This window comes from Pelodiscus sinensis, chromosome 11 (genome assembly GCF_049634645.1).
Source record: "Pelodiscus sinensis isolate JC-2024 chromosome 11, ASM4963464v1, whole genome shotgun sequence".
NCBI classification, from domain to species: Eukaryota; Metazoa; Chordata; order Testudines; family Trionychidae; genus Pelodiscus; species Pelodiscus sinensis.
The window spans coordinates 40,712,251-40,728,094 of NC_134721.1; the positions used below are offsets into that span (position 1 = coordinate 40,712,251).

Genomic DNA, 15,844 nt, shown 5'->3' on the forward strand with positions numbered 1-15,844 from the left:
TGATCAATGGCTCAGTGTCTTGTTGGCAGTCGGTTTCAAGTGGAGTGCCCCGAGTATCGGTTCTAGGGCCAGTTTTGTTCAACATCTTTATTAATAACCTGGATGAGGGGATGGATTGCACCCTCAGCAAGTTCGCAAATGACACTAATCTAGGGGGAGAGGTAGATATGCTGCAGCATAGGGATAGGGTCCAGGGTGACCTAGACAAATTGGAGGTTTGGGCCAAAAGAAATCTCATGTGGTTCAACAAGGACAAGTGTAGATTCCTGCACTTGGGACGGAAGAATCCCAAAGATTGTTACAGGCTGGGGACCAACTGGCTAGGTTCAGCAGAAATGGACCTTGCGATTACAGTGGATGAGAAGCTGGATATGAGTCAACAGTGCACCCTGGTAGCCAAGAAAACTAATGGCATATTAGGGTGCATTAGTAGGAGCATTGCCAGCAGATCTAGAGAAGTGATTATTCCCCTTTATTCGGTACCAGTGAGACCACATCTAGAGTATTGTGTCCACTTCTGGGGCCCCCACTATAGAAAGGATGTGGACACATTGGAGAGGATCCAGCAGAGGGCAACCAAAATGATTAGGGGGCTGGAGCACATGACCTATGAGGAGAGACTGAGGGATCTGGGCTTGTTTAGTCTGCAGAAGAGAAGACTGAGGGGGGATTTGATAGCAGCCTTCAACTTCCTGAAGGGAGGTTCCAAAGAGGATGGAGAGAGGCTGTTCTTAGTGGTGACAGATGACAGAACAAGGAGCAATGGGCTCAAGTTACAGTGGGGGAGGTTCAGGTTGGATATTAGGAAAAACTATTTCCCTAGCAGGGTGGTGAAGCATTGGAATGGGTTACCTATGGAGTTGCTGGAATCTCCATCCCTAGAGGTTTCCAAATCCTGGCTTGACAAAGCCCTGGCTGGGATGATTTAGTTGGGTTGGTGCTGCTTTGGGCAGGGGGCTGGACTCTATCACCCCCTGAGGTCTCTTCCAGCCCTGGGATTCTCTGATTCTAGGGAGGTTTCCAGCAAGAAGAAGTGGCACAAGTGAAAGAGCAGATTCCTAAGTGTAAAGAGTGATGAGCTGAAACTTGGAGGAAGCCAAAATTTGAACTGGAGTAAATGAGCAACTAATTCTGCCTTAATTCTCTTTGTCTCCTGACAGGAAATAGATGGTCAGGCGCTTCTCCTGCTCACTCTGCCCACTGTTCAGGAGTGCATGGACTTGAAACTTGGGCCAGCCATTAAACTTTGCCATCACATTGAAAGAGTCAAACTTGCTTTTTATCAGCAATTTGCTAACTGAAGGATGGCCAGATGGAGGTGGACCTTTGGAAGCACATCTGCAGCAACATACTCCACCTTTGTGGCAGGGAAAACCAAAAGGGGGTTAAACTGCGGCTTCAGTTCTGGTGACCAGCAAACATCTGTTCAGCCACAGTTTTGCACTTCGAGGGAGGGAAGACAACTTGTGGAGCAAAATGTCAATGCAAACAGCAGCTACTCTGCCAGCTTGGAAACATGGTAGTCTCTCACTCTGCTGATTGCTTCTTTTTTAATTTTTAAAAAAAGGTTTAAAAAACATTTCCTATAAGGATACAGACGTTTCAAGAGTTCTTGTGGTGCAGAATTTAAAAAGGGAAAGGAGGGGCAGATGCCATGTATGTGAGAAGGCAGCTACTGGAAAATCCTCTTTTTCCTATTCCTAACCATTCACGAAGAACTCAGTTTCCTTTCTCTAAAAGAGAACATTTGCTTTAAGACAGCACTGGCTTTGGGATGTGCTCTTTATACATCAGCATGTTTTCATTTTTGTTTTTAATTTAAATTTGCTCATTGTCAGGACAACGATGTGGCCACAGAATTTTGAATGTACAGTAGAGCAAGAGTGTTGTGTCTTTATTATTAGTGTTTTAGGTTCTGTTTTTTTTTCTTTTTTTTGTTTTGTTTTTTGTTTTTTTTAACTACCTCTGCCACCTGTGCAGTAAAAGTTGTCACTGAGGATGGTAGGGGGTTAATTATTTTGAGAAATTCATTGGTAGCTGCACAGCAGCTGCTGTTCCTTAGAGAGATCAAAAGCTTAAAACCTTATCACCGTGGAACGCTGATCTCGAGATAAGCGCGATTCCAAAGCTTTGACTGAAAACTGCATAGGCTTGTTTGGCACTTCAGGAGCATCACCTTTTCCCTTAGGAGGAGTTTGGAAAACATACTGCTTTGCACTCTCTTGCTCTGTCGGGGCTGGCTATCCTCAGATAGAATTACTGGATCTCTTTTTTAAAAATGTGGCTTGAATCTTTTGTCCCTTTTCTACCTGTGCCAAATGGCTGGGATTACAGCACAGCATGATAGATGCTGCTCTTCTCTCCGCCCCCACTCCATGGACCTCATGTCCATGGGTACACGAGGAAAATGCACCATCACTTTAGCTCCACCAGAGGAAGCAACAGTGGAGCTGCAGTGAGGACGTGACTCAGGTTTTTGACTCTGAGCAGGCCATTTTGGTAAACGTGCTTGAAAACGAAGCCTTGCCTACACTAACTGCACTAGTGGTGAGCCGTGTGTCAGGCCTGACTGGAATCAGATAGCCATCGTGTGGAGCTCTGCACAGCTGTTCTCTTCATAATGCTTTGGTGGGCAACAGAAGAGCCCACCTTGCTGGCTAATACTTTTGTGTGAAATGGCATTCGGACCTGAGACCACTTGAAAATGAGCATTGAGTTCCAGAGTCTATGCATTCCTCAGCCTCTGCCTGTGTTCGCAGGCAGCTGGGGAACAGGAGCTGAGGTTTTATATGCAAGTGAGAAATCAGAAAGCATGCCTCCCCTGCTCTTCCTTCCACGCAAAGCCTCTCCTGCAGAGAGCCCGAGGCACACCCTATGAATTGGGGATGCTGGTGCATGTGAAGGGAATGAGGTTGAGGAAAGATGTTTAGTGGTTCCCACGATGTATGGTAGCTAGGGACCGACCATAGAGGCAATCTTAGCTCCATGTAAACCTACTGGGTTTAATTTCTAGGCTGCTGTGTGACCCAAACTGTAGGGTTCACTTATGGGATCCTTTGTAAAATGAAAACTGTATGTTTCACCTTATCCTGGTGTCAGATCCTGGCCCATCCAAGGCAGCAAGGGAAGGTGAATGCAGGAAAGCAGCTTCTGCTCTGAGCAGCCCTGGATAGGCAAAAGGTTTCTGTTGCTGCAAGTCCGAATAGTTTAGTCAAGGCAAAAATATTTAGAGGTGGGCTAAAATCCAAAGAATCCTCCTCCTCCACCTTACAATGAAAATCTAAATGGAAGACAAACTGTTTACCAGTCGGTACGGGGGAGGGGATGTGAAGACCTTTCTTTTGTTTTTCAATCCATAGTTAGCAAGATTTAAGACACATGTTTATTGGAATCCTATCCCAAGCCTCTTCCAATATGCATCTAATAATGGAAATTTTGGTTCTTGATTATTTTTTTTTCTCTTGGGGTAGTGGACTGACTTTTGGCACTTTGCCTTAAGAGACTTGACCAACAGAGAATGCCGGGACAAGATTCATGCAGAGCAAGGTTTCCAAGTCCCTCTGTTTAATTGAAGGAAAAGCTGACTCCAAACTGACAGCTCTGAGGCCATGACTGCTGTATTGCCCGCCTGATAAAAATGACCACTTAAAGAGATGTCAGAAAAGAAGAGAACTTAACTATAAAGGGACATCTAACAAACTTTTTATCACAAAGTCTGGGGTTTGTTTTTTAAAGTATCAATTTCATACTCCATTTGTCCCTGTAAATACAAGTGAAACAGCTAACTGAGGCCAATGAAGTAGCTACAGGTGACCTTGGGCATGTTTTTAGGCTGATTTCTCTGCCTCGCTTTGGAAGGCATTAGCAGTCTGGTCCCAGTGGGATCCGCTTTTATTTGAGTTTCAAAGGGGATGTTTTCCATTTTGTGTGTGTATGATGTTTCTATGCTGCTCACGTGTTTTTGTACATTTCATTTCCAGGGGAAAATGTACTCCCTCTTTATTGCTAGATTTAAAGGGACTATTTGGCAGTTGCCTATGGATAGTCATTTTAATACTATTTTAAGAGGTCCTTTTCCATCTACAATACAAAGTGGTATTTAGGCTTATATCTGTTGATCTTACACTGATATGACTTGAAATTAGACTCCCGTGCTATTGTGGTTCCTTTGTTTCTGCAGAATTGGCTAGCTCTGAGTAGCTTGTTGGGTGACTCTTGGCAATAGGCTAATAACATCGTCATCAGCAGGAGTTGCAGAGATCTCAGTTATATATTGAGCTTCAGGGATTATACTGTAGCCACTTGCCATAAGTCAGGGGTGGAGAACCAACTGATGCCCTAGCCAGAGCAAAGCTTCTGGGGCTTGCCCAGCTATGGCCACCCCTTCCTCCCTTTTCTGGGTGGCCCTTGCACTCAGGGGCTTCCCTTCCCTCCCACTCCTGCAAGTGACTATCCCCTCCGTCTTCTCCTGGTCTCCAGGCCTCCTAAACTGCAGGAGGAGTTGCTAGCAGCCTCTGCTGGGGCTGCCTGACCTGTGCCTTGCTGCAGCCACCCTATACAGGGATGGGACTTGGGGGGTGGCCCAGCTGTGGCCTCCCCATCCTCCCTAAAGCACCCCATGCAGGGAGGGGTTCAGGCAGGGGGGCAGCTTCCCTTCCCTGCCGCTCCTGCCAGGGATTTCCCTTTTCCTCCGGTCCCGCAAGGCTCCTTACCTGCAGGAGAAGGCGATGCTGGCAGCATCTGGCTGCCTGACTAGCTCCCTGTTGGCAGCCATCCTATGCAAGGGGGGGAGGGGGAGGAAAAGGTGGTGGGGGCTTCCTTTCCCTCCCACTCCGGGACAGATTTCCCCTTCCCTGGCAGTGTGTTGCTGGGGCTGGACACTGCAGGAAGCGGCTCCCTGCTGCAGCTGCCCCAGGCTGGGAAGAGCTCCAGCTGCTTCTTTGCTGCCGCCTGGCCTCCTAGTGCCAGTCAAGGGCAGCAAGCACTGGAACACCAGAGGAGCTCCTGTTTGCACAGGGGCTCCAGCACATGTAGCTTCCTCCTCCAGCCAGTTCATGTGCGTATGCCTCTCCGACGTGCAGGAGAGGGGCCAGAATCTAGCTGGTACTGCAGGCAAGGCTGGGGTGAAGTCTTTTTGGCGGCCTCCGCAGCGTTGCATGGCTGCTGCAACCCCCAGGGGCTGGACTACGTTGTTTGTGGGGCTGGAGCCAGCCCATGGGTCGGACGTTCTCCACCCCTGCCATAAGTGTTGCATTGGGAGGTGGGTGGGAATTAGGGGCAATGGCGCTTTAAAAGTCTCTAGGAAATCTTCACTACAGGAAAATGAGCGCTGCCTTAGGGATGGCATAGACCAGGAGTGGGCAGTCATTTTCACGGGGGGACCACTTCATGAATTTTGGTACATGGTCAAGGGCCAGCTCCGCCCCCGAAGGAGCGGGGCCTGGAGCAGAAGGGGCGGGGCTGGGGACTAGTCTCCCCCCGAGTTGTCCAGGGCTGGAGGCTTTGAATTAAAAACACAGCTCCTGGTCCCACTGCTACTGCGTTGCCTGGCAGCCACCCGGGGATGCTGCAGCTATTTAAAGGGCTCGACCAGAAGCCAGGGGCCATTTAAATAGGATCCTGCTGTCTGAGCCACCACCTGGAAATTCTATATAAATCGAAAGCAGCGAGATGCAGTCTGCAGGCCAGCTCAAAGTGTTAAGCAGGCCGGCCTGGCCCCCAGCCTCATCCTGCCTAGCTCTAGACAAGAGGGACAAGGAGGATCTTCCATGGGTGACCAGTTGAAGAGTACAGGATTTCCTTTTCATGCCTCCCGCCCCTTTTGAATGTGTTTAACTGCTTAGCACATCATAACTTTAGAAAACATGGGATGCCTGCATGCATGCACTACTTGTGCTACAGCCAGCCACGCTGGGCAAGCAGACTTCATCAGCAGGCTGGTGTCTTGTACTCCCTGAGCTAGTGGAAAATGAGCCCAGAGCAGAGAGGTGTTTGGTCTCTAAAAATGTGCATCTATAACGTCCCCTAGACAGCAAGTTAATATGTCCCAATTACTGTCAGGTTCTAGAGCAGCTTTTAGCCTACTCTCCCAAGCAGGCAGGGAGATGAAGTGAAAGAGACCCTTCCAAAAAGGACAAGGTATAAGACTGATCATCTAAAGCTACTTTCAAATTTTTCAAACATACTTTTCAAATTTTTCCAGCATTAGAAAAAAGGCAAGTCACTGTCTAGGGAACAAAATAGAAAGCCATTCACATTTGAAAATGATCAAGAATGCCACAGAGCTTACCAGACCCTCATAGATTTGATAAAGACAGCACGTTCGGTTAGACTGAGCTGTAGTTCTTCGCTTTCTGCATATTGCAAACACTAAGAGTTCTGTTGTGACAGATTGTGATGGTAGATTTCTTATTCCCAATTCTAATGATACATATAAGAGAGGACTGTTAACTTGCTAAGTTCAAAGCAATATAAATATATTTATTATTTGCAGGACTTAGCATTCCATTTTTTTTACATGATGTACAAAGCTTTTATACATTACTAGCAAGAAGCTTTATAGACTTGCGGAGTCTTGGTGGCAGCCAAATCGGCTGTGCAGAGTCATCAAATTCTGCATTTTAAAAATAGGAAATAGATGCCTTTGAAAAGCTGCCCCATGGTTGTGTTCTGGGCAGAGGAGCAAGACAAGTACCTAGGCAAAAGAAAAGTCACTGGATGACGTAACCTTGTCTTAAAGCCAAAAATATGAAACTATACATGGGTCCTTTCTAACTAGCGGTTGTAGAACTGGTTATTGCCTACTTCGAGTTTCAAGTACATTCACTAAGCACAAGGGGCCAGATCCTCAAAGATATTTAGGTTTCTAACTTCCATTGAAGTCAGTGAACGTTGGGAGGCTAAATACCTTTGAGGATCTGAGCCAACGTAACTGGATGTGTCTGAAGACTTTTTAAATGTTGGTTGAAAACTCCATTTCAAATGAATAATGTGCTGAGCCACATTTCAGTGTATTGCCTAACTTTTCCCAAATCATATAAAATAGCCTTGTTTTTGAAGGCAGCCTTATGGGTAAAAGGTTAGAGTGGGCCTTGGATACACTAACTACAGTGGAATCTTCTTTACTGTAATTTGTCTTTTTTATATCCTATTTGAAAATTGACCAGCAAAAATGAAATCAAAGATTGGTAGGACTTCAGTGTCTCCATGCTGGATTCAAGCTCCCCATAAGTTGGATCTGTCGTTGTGTGATATTCTGCAGCACACAGCAGATGGAATTGTTTGATCAGAAGACAGACGTGCTCTGTTTAGTCTGACACCGGTGGTAAGAAGCTGAACCCTAAGCCATGGAGGTCAGAAGAGCTCACTCTAACAAACTGCAGAAGCAGATGATCTAAGTGACTTGGTGTAATCAAGCTGACACCTGTGATGGTCTCTGCTGTCCCAGAAGTACTGAACACGTGAAAGTATCTAGCATTGCTGAGCATGCGGAAAAAAACTCCCATCTGACTTTATTGGAGAGTCTGGAGCTCTTGGTTAAGTAGGGTGAATGAATAGTTGAGTTTGTGAAGTCCAAACAAAAATGAATACCTGCCCCTCCCAGAAGTCATCTCGCTCCAGTTTCCAAGAAGCCTCATGGGAAGATACTTGCTGTTTTTCTCTTGAGGTCTCATGTTTCTCCTCCCTGTTCTTTTGTTTTGCTTTTACTTCTGTTAAAGCCTTTCTAGACAATCAGAGGTCTGCTGGGAGACTCCATCCTGGCTATTATCAGCACCATGCGCAGGCCTCATTCTTATACTAACTCATTGGAATTGATGCACTTTTCCTGTATTTTGCCTTTTTAAATTAGCTGCTCGTTCTTAAACCATCAACAAATCCCAATTTAAATGCATATTGTGTTGTGTGTCCTTCCTGCTTGCTTTTTTTCTTATTTTTATATAATATATGCATTGAGAGTGAAATATGTAATGGAGGAGAAATATGCACAAGAAAATATGCCTATCAAGTCCCATCATTTTTTATAGGTATAGCAATTTAATCAAAAGGTTTTTAAAATATTTTAGATGAATATTTTGCTTGTTTCTCTGTAAATAAGAATGTACATAAGTTTGTGGTATATTATGACAATTTTAAGTGGTTGTAAGAAAATTAAACCGGCCCAAAAATCCCATTTCAGACTTGATTTTGTTTTACTACGGTTGGGAGTAATATTTAGTATTCAGATTTCCATCTTGTGAGATGAGGGAAAAAATGCAGCTTCCCCTTTCCAATATAATATTTTGAGAACTTCATATGAAAGTTGAGTGTAAAATACTTTACAACATCAATTAATGAAGCCACACGATTCCCTCTGCTAGTCGTTTTTCTCAGGCTGTGCAGCTCCATCAAAGGCTAAGTCCTGGTTTTTTTAACTATGCTTTCTTCCTTTGGGAGGACAGTCTTGGGCTGTGTCTAGACTGGTCAGTTTTTCCGGAAAATCAGCTGCTTTTCCGGAAAAACTTGCCAGCTGTCTACACTGGCTGCTTGAATTTCCGCAAAAGCACTCATTTCCTACTGTAAGAAATCAGTGCTTCTTGCGGAAATACTATGCTGCTCCCGTTCAGGCAAAAGTCCTTTTGCACAAAACTTTTGCGCAAAAGGGCCAGTGTAGACAGCTCAGATTTGTTTTCCGCAAAAAAGCCCCAATTGCAAAAATGGCGACCGGGGCTTTTTTGCAGAAAAGCACATCTAGATTGGCACAGACGGCTTTTCTGCAAAAAGTGCTTTTGCAGAAAAGCATCCGTGCCAATCTAGACGCTCTTTTCCACAAATGCTTTTAACGGAAAACTTTTCCGTTAAAAGCATTTCTGGAAAATCATGCCAGTCTAGACACAGCCCAGGTGTTTTGTAAGTTGGAAAAATTGCGGCAGAGAAGAATGGTGGCTTCCGCAGATCACGTAGTAAATCAGTAGTGGAGCAGAAAATAAAACCTTGGGAGTCTTCTGATCCATAGTCATCGCTTTCCTTAACTGAGCACATGAGCGCTGTTAAAGTACAAATAAAAGCAAACCATGTGGCAGCGTAGCTATGCCACTGCTGGCACTCCATCAGAACAGAATTTATTTTTATTAATTTAAGTTACACTTTTTAAAATCTGGCTAAGCTCTCTCCCAACAGCATATGGCACTGAGTTCCGCAGGGCAATTATGACTTTAAAAATAGCATTCTGTTCCAGGGTTTATGTACAGGTTGTCAATAATTGAGTGCCTTACTGTTTGTTCCCCCTGCATACAACTGAATTGCCTTTTACAAATTGTGCACCACATATTTAAGAGACAAGGGAGATGTGGGAGTGGGATAGAACTGCTTCTCCTGAATTGGTCTGAAAATCTTGATATTAAAATACATTTTAAGTTGCATCAAAACCCCACAGCTGTGTCAGCTGGGAGCCCCATGAGAGCCCTGTCAGCTTGCAGCTGCTGAGAGTCCTACCGGAGGTGTTATGAGACATTCTCAATCGGAAGCCTGGTCTGTGGGGCTCCTTGGTAAGTAAAAACATGGTGCCAAAGCTACAGCTTATTTCTGTGAGGTGTCCAATAGTCTGTGCTTGCCAGCTGCTGCGTAAGTTTAGCCGGCCTGAGAGTCCTACTCAAGGGAAATACAGGTACAGAAACCTAATGGAGTTTATAACCTTAAACCAGCTGAATCAAGAGAGCTTGGAACTTGCGCTGATGAAATACAGGAGTGCACTTACTCAGAGAGAGTGGTATTAAGGGAGTGCAGTGGTGCGTGTGGTAGCGTGTGAATGCCACCCATGCTAGGTGAGTTGTTTGGTGATATGTCCTACTTGAATCCTTTCCACCCTACATTTTAAAAAATTATAGTCAAGTTCTTGGAATCCTCTTGTCTACACATGCTTTGAACTCCCAAGCACTCGGGGTGGGGCGGGGAGGCCAAGCTGCCTAGTTTAGCCTTTACTACCCCATTTCCACTCAGACATCGTTGCTCTTTGCTCCAGTCACAAACAGGAAATTGTTACTGCCTGGAATGTTTACTTACAGAACCCACAGCTAGGCTCCAATTCACAGTTAAATACGCTGAGTGCAGCTTAAAACACAGCAGCATTGACCCAATGATAATGGGAATGGAGAGGCACGTGCCCATGTACACTGGAAATTCTGAGATTTCAAGTGGGATTCCTTTTCTAGCTATAAGCTGCTGTTGTTGTTTTTTTTTTTGGGGGGGGGGGCATTTGTCACATATCCCTAATAGGTAGAAAAACAATGATTACTTGGGTTTCATTTCAAGGTGTGTGAAAAATAGCTGGTGAGGAAGTTTATTTGGCCTCTGGCAGGGAGCTTGCAGAAAATGGGTGTTTCTTTTAACTGTACATGTCTTTATTTGATGACTCAGCAAAGAAGATGTCACTTCATTGTCAGGTAGAGAATGAGGTTCAGGATGGGAGGAGATGGGATATTAGTTGTTCACACATTGCACAATGATGCGGCTGCGATCGAGAGATGTTCTTAACAGAATGAGACAGACCACAGCAAGTGTGTCGGAATCGGATGCTTGGAGCAAGTTTATTCCTTTTGATTCCCCCCACACCTTAAGAGGAGCTCACTCTTCTCCACTTTTTTGGGAGGAAAATGGTGTGTGTGTGGGTGGGGGGGGAAGAAGGTTGGTTCTGATCATCCTGCACTCCAGTCATCTGAAGAAGTGGGTTGTGCCCACGAAAGTGCATGATACTATCTACATATTTTGTTAGTCTTTAAAGTGCTACCAGACTATTTGTTGTTGTTTTTTTAAGTTTTTCCTGTTACAGACTAACTCGGCTACCCTTCTGAAGCTTCCAATCTTCTTATTATTCCTGCTCTTTTCTTATTTGGGGCCAATGACTTTTAGAGCCTTCTTCCAAAACACATGATCTGTTGTGGGGATTGGCATGTCTATGGTCCATCTATATCCAGTCAATGTACCAAGTCTCTAGCCTCCCTTATGATCATCTTTCATCCATGGTCATTGCAAGAGCCATCCTACCAATATAACGTTCAGATCTTTGCTGCATGTGCCCATACCAACACAGCCTCACCTCACTAAACTGGTCTTCAGTTGAAGCAACTGTGTTAAGTCCCTTACAGCTGTATTTCATTTCCCATCATGGCGGGTCCAATCATTTGGCCATTTCCGTGAATGCTTGTGAGTGTGCATCCCTATATGGACAGCTGTCAGAGATGTTTGTCTTAGTGGTGCCATAAGGCTGGCCGTGGCATGACCATGTGGTGGTATATTAGGGGCCTCTGGCCCTGCACCCTCTGTTCCCTCTTACTGCTCGTAGTGAGTAAGAGCTAGCTGTGTCGTTTCATCTTCAAACAGACCTTGTGCCTTAGGATTTTGGTAAATAGCTTGTCGATAATGTAAGTAGATTTTAAACATTGTAGCTAGAGTCCTGGCTGGTATCCTGATCACTTGACTTCAAGACATGTTTGGCATACTGATGCCTATTCATCATCCACATGATAGTTGTCTCATGAGGCTGAAAGAAAGCCACAGGAAGGACAAGTGAAAACTTTCGCCCTCATACCCAGAAAGAGCGGTATGTCTGCTTGAAGGTGCTTCTAATGGAAGCATCTCTCTGCTCTACACACCAAAGTCATTTATAGCTGACCCCTCGTGAGGAGTGGATTGGCCTTGCTGTGAAGCGCGTTGCTGGCGTTTGACTTGGCCCAGCACTGCTTTTCCTCACCGACGCCCCGGCAGTGGCAAAAGAAGTTGAGCCCTTCAACACTGAAGGATTGAGGGCCCATGGCAGGGGTGGGCAATAATTTTGGGCTGGGGGCCACTTCAGTGAATAACTGAGCAGAGGAGAGGGGCGTAGTTCTTCTTGGTTGGCTGCTGTTCAAACAAGCAGCTCCCATTGGCTGATTTGTGGCCAGAAACCAGCCAATGAGATTGTGCTGGGGGCAGGGCGGCTCCTGAAACTCCCCCCCCCCCTTTCCCGCTATCCTCTCCAGAGTTGAAACAGAAAGGAAGCCCTACAGCAGCATTTCTGCATAGCACATAGAGCTGTGGGGCAAGCAGGGGAGCCTTCCTGGGGCTTCCCACTGCCTCCACAGGCCAGATCTGGTGGCTTGGCGTGCCGGATTTGGCCTGTGGGCTGTATTTTGCCCAGGCCTGCCTTAGAATGTAAGATTGCCCCTCAGAAGCTAATTCCCACTGAAAATAGGGCTCTAAACATTAAGGCGATTTTGGCCATAATTTTGCAATGTGGTTTAAGATGCATAGTTGGATGAAATTGAACTGATTGACCTTTTAAACTTCATTTTCCTCTTGAAAATGTTGATCTGTACGGTTACTATTTGCTTCGTCAGTTACTGCGCATTTAGTTCCTCTTTAAAAGAGGAATACTGCTCACTAAAGAACCAAGTCCCTAGTTCTTATGATCTGAAGCTTGCTTGGTTTATGGGTCTGAGCTACAATGTTTGGCTCTACATAATAAAAAGCTCATAATCATAGTTGGATGCACTTCCAATCCAGGGTTTGCTCAATATAGAACATCTGCCATGGAATTCAGATCCAGGTTTGGTTACTTAAGGGTGCTGAATTATCTGAGTTTGGATTTGGATTAATTTCTAGTTCAGTCTGAAAGCTAGCTGGCTGGCTGCTATGGCCCTTGTTTCTGTCTAATAAACAATGTAAAAATTCTTGTGGACCACTAATGTGGCTGAATATTTTTCACTGTTTTAATCAAATAGTTTGTAGTAACTGTAATGACCCCCCTACCTACCGAGGTGCACACACTGCAATCAGATTCTCCTTTGCTATACAGGCAGTCCCCGACTTACGCGGATCCGACTTATGTCGGATCCGCAGATACGAACGGGGCTGCCCCAGAGTACACGGACTGCGGGACCTCGCGGTCCTGTCGCCCGTGTACTCTGGGGCATTCTCTGCGTCTCCCTGGTCTGCAGACCAGGAAGACGCAGAGCAAAGCCGTGGAGGGGCTCGGGCAGCCCAGGAGCGCCTGGGCTGCCCGAGCCCCGCCCCCCCCCCCCCCCCCCCCCCGCGGCTTTGCAAAGCCGCGGGGAAGCCGGCAGCGGAGCAGTCCAGGCGCGCCTGGGCTGCCTTGCTGCCCGAGCCCCCCCCCCCCCCCCCGCGGGCACGCCTGGACTGCTCCGCTGCTGGCTTCCCCGCGGCTTTGCAAAGCCGAGGGGGGGGCTCGGGCAGCGGGGCACCCCAGGCGCGCCTGGGCTGCTCCGCTGCCAGCTTCCCCGAGGCTTTGCAAAGCCGCGGAGGAAGCCGGCAGCGGGACAGCCCAGACGCCCCGCGGCTGTCCCGCTGCCGGCGTCCTCAGAGGCTTTGCTCCCCGTCTCCCTGGTCTGCTGGTCTCCAGCAGACCAGGGAGACTGGGAGCAAAGCCGCGGAGGACCCAGGCAGTGGGACCGCGGTGCGTCTCGGTCCGCGGCCCGTGTCTTCCTGGTCTGCTGGGGTGGGGGGGGTGCGCAGCTAGTACGCCGCCCTCCCCAGCAGACTAGGCTTTTCTCCGGACGCCTGTGGCAGAGCAGCTGGGGTGCTGCCGGTTGGTCCCGCAGCGCCGCTCTGGGCGCTACTGGTCCAACCCAGGAGCACCCCAGCTGCTCTGGTCCTGATTCAGCCGCTGCTGGTCCAGTGCCGAGGAGCGGCGCTACTGGAGCAACCCAGCAGCACCCCAGCTGCTCTGCCCCAGGCGTCCTGATTTAGCCGCTGCTGAAACTGACCAGCGCTGACTACAGGAAGCCGGAGGCAGAGTTGCTCTGCCCCGGGCTTCCTGGAATCAGCTGCTGATCAGTTTCAGCAGCAGCTGACTTGGGGACGCTTGGGGTTCTTAAGTTGATTCTGTATGTAAGTCAGAACTGGCGGTCAGTTTGAGCAGCGGCTGAATCTGGACGCCAGTTCCGACTTACATACAGATTCAACTTAAGAACAAACCTACAGTCCCTATCTTGTACGTAACCCGGGGACTGCCTGTACATGTTTTTCTGTTCTCATCGTACAATCCTAGTGCATTTCAAAGTTATCTGTTAACATTCAATTTCTGTAAATATCCAAATATAAATATGTATTTATAATCCTCTCAAACTAACTAATGTTTTGTTGGAAGTACTGGAGAATGAAGAGGTCTTCCATATCTTTAAGTAAAGCCTCTCTCCGAGTTACGGACCAAACACTTGGCCGTAACTTGATCCGTTTGTAACTCGGACCCCATTGAGTTACACGCGACCGTGCTGTTTGTAAGTACGGGTCACATTCGTAACTCGGGGATTGCCTTTATGACCGCTCCATGGGAGCGTTGGTTGTAAGTGCAAACAGTCATAACTCGACTGTTTGCAACTCGGGGAGCAGCTGTATTGCTAAATGAAGACAAGGTTCTGGATGAATGGTGGAATTTGTAATGGAAATTCTTAATTCCTGGTGACTGCTTCTACCTCTGGTCTTGTTTCAGTTCCTAATGGGAATGTATCCTAATCACAAAAGCAGCCATGGTTATCTTGATGGCTGGAACTCCTACCCAAGAAGTCAAGAAGTGAATAGGCATGAATCACTGAACTCAGCTTTCACTTACTGAGCCATATGCTGTCAGTAGTGCAAGCCGACTGCACAGGTCATACTGTGCCTGGGCTGTAGATCAACTGAGAAGCATGGGCTGTGTCTTATTCATTAGTCACAAGCACAGAAGGAATTGTGTCCCTTCTGAGGCTACATCTACACTACAGTGTTTTTGCGCAAAAACCCGTGGAGTGGCTGTAACCCATGCACTTAATAGGGAGCTATCCCTTTAAGAGACCCCTATAGGGGGAGGTAGAAGTGAGTTGAGTGTCACTGTTGCCCTGCAGATTTAGCACTTTACATCCAGAAGCTTCTGGAGGTGGGTCCAATAGTTGGCGTCAGACTACACTGGCCCTTGAATTTCCAGAAAAGCAATGATGCTCTACTGTACAAAATCAGCCACTATTCTGGAAAAACTTTTCTGCTCCCGCTTGGGCATAAGTCCTTATTCCGGAACACTGTTCCGGAGAAGGGCCAGTGTAGACAGCCCAGTCATCTTTTCCAGAAAAGCAGTAGACAAATGTAGATGCTCCTTTTCTGGAAAAACTGAAAACAATAGTATTCTGTTTTAAGCAATTCCGGAAATTCATGCCAGTGTAGACACAGCCATAGTGTTTGTCTTGCAGTACTGTAGCTCCCATTCACACTGTTACTAGGGAACGTGTGTTTAGAACTCACTTGCCTTCATTTTTTCCATGTCTGAAAGTTTACCTGACCAGTGTGACCTATCATCCCAGGTTCCTTTGGCAGCAGCGGCACCGCGGCCTGGCCAATGGTTCCCCAGGAGTGGGCGATTGTGCCTTTGATTTTTGTCCTGGATGCTGAAGTCTTTTGTCCGGGCTTTTATTTGCTTTCAGGCTGTTGAGTCCAGTGGGGCCCTTGCCAGCGGCTGGGCGTCTTCTCCCAGCCGGGTGTTGCCAGCGCGTTGTGCAGGCGGACCCTCGTCTCGTTCGTTAATGAAGCTGTTGGAGGGTCGCGAGCCCCCCCTCAAGCAGGGGCTTTCGTTCCCCTTTCCCAGGCGCCTCCCCCAACTGGGGGGTGCAGCAGCCGCCCCCTCAAGCGGCGACCGGGAGCTGGTTCCCCGGCGCTGGCAGGCGCGTGGGCAGAATTTCCCCGGGGCAGGGGGAGGGGGAGGGGGAGGGGGGCTGCCACCGCCGCTCGCTCTGTCCTGCCGCCCCCAGCCCCGCCTCGCTGTGTTAAAGGGCTGCTCGAGCCCCGCTCCGAGTGGCCGGCCGGTTGGCTCCTCCCCTCAGCCGCGGGCTCAACCAATCCGGGGCGG

General features: G+C 47.5%; 1 protein-coding gene and 1 long non-coding RNA gene across 9 annotated transcripts in view; one reads left to right on the forward strand and one right to left on the reverse strand.

Moving 5' to 3' along the window:
- The window catches only part of SFMBT1 (Scm like with four mbt domains 1), a 181,206-nt gene extending 170,196 nt beyond the window's left edge, over nucleotides 1-11,010 (forward strand). For all 8 annotated transcript variants that reach the window (XM_075939371.1, XM_025186971.2, XM_075939372.1 and 5 more), the window contains one exon: nucleotides 1,161-11,010. In XM_075939371.1, coding sequence (XP_075795486.1) covers nucleotides 1,161-1,301 — 141 coding nt within the window. In that variant the 3' untranslated portion in view covers nucleotides 1,302-11,010. The remainder of the gene's footprint in view (nucleotides 1-1,160) is intronic.
- Nucleotides 11,011-11,161: 151 nt separating this feature from the next.
- LOC142830960 (uncharacterized) lies at nucleotides 11,162-15,697 on the reverse strand. The gene is made up of 2 exons (XR_012906529.1): nucleotides 15,277-15,697; nucleotides 11,162-11,515 (listed from the first exon to the last, which is right to left on the reverse strand). It is a non-coding gene; the product is annotated as an uncharacterized LOC142830960 (long non-coding RNA).
- Between the last annotated feature and the right edge of the window lie 147 nt (nucleotides 15,698-15,844).